At 38.6% G+C, this 2,116-nt stretch overlaps 1 protein-coding gene across 1 annotated transcript in view; it reads right to left on the bottom strand.

Moving 5' to 3' along the window:
- Window positions 1–987: 987 nt before the first annotated feature.
- Window positions 988–2,116, bottom strand: part of LOC107717482 (putative short-chain dehydrogenase/reductase family 42E member 2) — an 18,397-nt gene continuing 17,268 nt past the window's right edge. Inside the window, exon 12 of the mRNA XM_016524245.1 lies at window positions 988–1,310. Coding sequence (XP_016379731.1) covers window positions 1,077–1,310 — 234 coding nt within the window. The 3' untranslated portion in view covers window positions 988–1,076. The remainder of the gene's footprint in view (window positions 1,311–2,116) is intronic.

Here is a 2,116-nt window from a genome sequence, read left to right as displayed (position 1 = left end):
TCCATTAACATTTTTGATAAATGGTGCAAATTAATCAATTTTTAATTGGATTATTGAAGTGGACAGTTTGAAAACTACTTAAAAACATCGGTCTTAAAGAGATAGTAACACAAAAATAAAAATGCTGCCATCATTTACTCATCATGATGCTATTTCAATCCCATAAGACCCATAAGATAGACAGAAGCTTGTTCTCACTGATTCTCGTGAATCACACACACACACACACACACACACTCACACACACACTCATGTCTGGTCAGCTACATCCTTGTGGGGACTCTCCATAGGCATAATGGGTTTTATACTGTACTAACTGTATTTTCTATCGCCCTACACCAACCCTACCCCTAAACCTACCCCTCACAGGAAACTTTCTGCATTTTTACTTTCTCAAAAAAACTAATTCTGTATGATTTATAAGCTTTTGTACCCATGGGGACCTCAATTTAGGTCCCCACCGTGACACGAGTCCCCATGAGTCTGTGTGTATTCAGGTTTAAGTCCCCACCAGGATATATAAACCTGTACACACACACACACACATTTGAGCCTCTGTGTTTACTGTATGTTAATATGCAAATAAAAGCCAAAATTAAATCTGATCATCGTCATTAAAAAAATGATTGTATCTCTTCACAAGACTTGGATAAAACTGCTCAATTAATTTGGATTTTTTTTTTTTTTTTTTTTTTTTTTTTTTTACGGTGCCTTAATGACCTTTTTGGATCTTCTAAATTTTGGTTACCTGGACTTTCAGTGGAGGGACAGAAAATGCTCAGCATTCATTTAAAATATCTTAATTTGTGTTTGGAAGATGAACCAAAGATTATGGGTTTGAAACAACATAAGAGAGAGTAATTAATAGGGGTGAACAAACCCTTTTAACACTCTTAAGCACAGACAAAGAAGCATTAAAATTTGTTTAATGATAGTCTTTATGAAACTTAATGGCAAAATAAAAAGCACAGTAGACCTGTCGTGATATTCACAAAGTTGCATAATTTTGAATTCACTAACCCTACAAGGGATCCATGCGATTTCTCTTGGAAGTGAGACTGAAGCATCAAGGCTTATTATCCCCAACCTGCAGAGCAGATCATGAGGGCGATGAATCCCATCAGCAGCAGCAGCAGCAGCAGCAGCAGGAAGTGGTGCTGTGTGTTCAATAGTGACGCAGCTGAACGTGGCGGTCTGCTCCGCAGGTACTGATCCACCGAGTCGGTCAGGCTGTACTTCTTAGGACTGAAGCCCAGTTCTCGCTGCGCCTTCTCGATTTTAAAGGTGTGACTGACAGCAATGTTTCTCACCTGAGAGAGATGCAGAGGTCAGACAGCCATGCTAAGAACATGCTAAGAGCTGAGACAGAGATGAGATGATAGTGTCTCACATCAGACATACAGTACAGGTCACATCCGTTCACCTGCGGTACACATCAGACACGCCAGCTTTCAAAGCAGAACTGTGGTGCTTCCTCTTGTGAAAAAGAAGTGTGCGAACTTGTAGTGTACTTCAAATCTTACAAGTATATTTTTTTTTTTTTAAACTGTACTTGTAGATAATATGAATTAATTAAAAGGCAGTTTTAAGTGTATTTAAAGAGAATTAACTATGTTTTATGATGTTTCTTAACACACTTAAGTACAATTATAAAAAGTGCACTTTGTAATAAAGTCAAAATAAAAGTTCTAACTTTAAAGGTGACATATCATGAAAATCTGACTTTTCCAGGTTTTAAGTGCTATAATCAGGTCCCCGGTGCATCTACCAACCAAGGAAACGTGAAAAAGATTAACCCAGTAACGCGTCTGATTTCGCTCCCTTGGTGACGTGGCAAAGGGATCTCATTATAATATTACCGCCCCTTAATCTTTAAGTTTCCACCCACAGCGCCGTTGTTGTGTTTTCGCAAGCGACAACGGTGTACCAGTTCTAATGCCATGGCGAAAGTTTGAGCAAAACATGCTAACTGTTCTGTCTTTGGCTGCACTGACGAGCACAGAACACTGTTTAGAGTCCCAGCCTCAGAGGAAACAAGCAGTGGATTTATTGATTTATTTACTGTATATTGCTTCTGACACACAGATCTAAAATAAACATGCTATTTATTTCCCAG

Source organism: Sinocyclocheilus rhinocerous, unplaced genomic scaffold, assembly GCF_001515625.1.
Source record: "Sinocyclocheilus rhinocerous isolate Xijiao unplaced genomic scaffold, SAMN03320098_v1.1 scaffold393, whole genome shotgun sequence".
In the NCBI taxonomy this organism is placed as follows: domain Eukaryota; kingdom Metazoa; phylum Chordata; class Actinopteri; order Cypriniformes; family Cyprinidae; genus Sinocyclocheilus; species Sinocyclocheilus rhinocerous.
The sequence above is the reverse complement of the archived record's forward strand: the minus strand, read 5'-3'. Positions and strand labels throughout refer to the sequence as shown.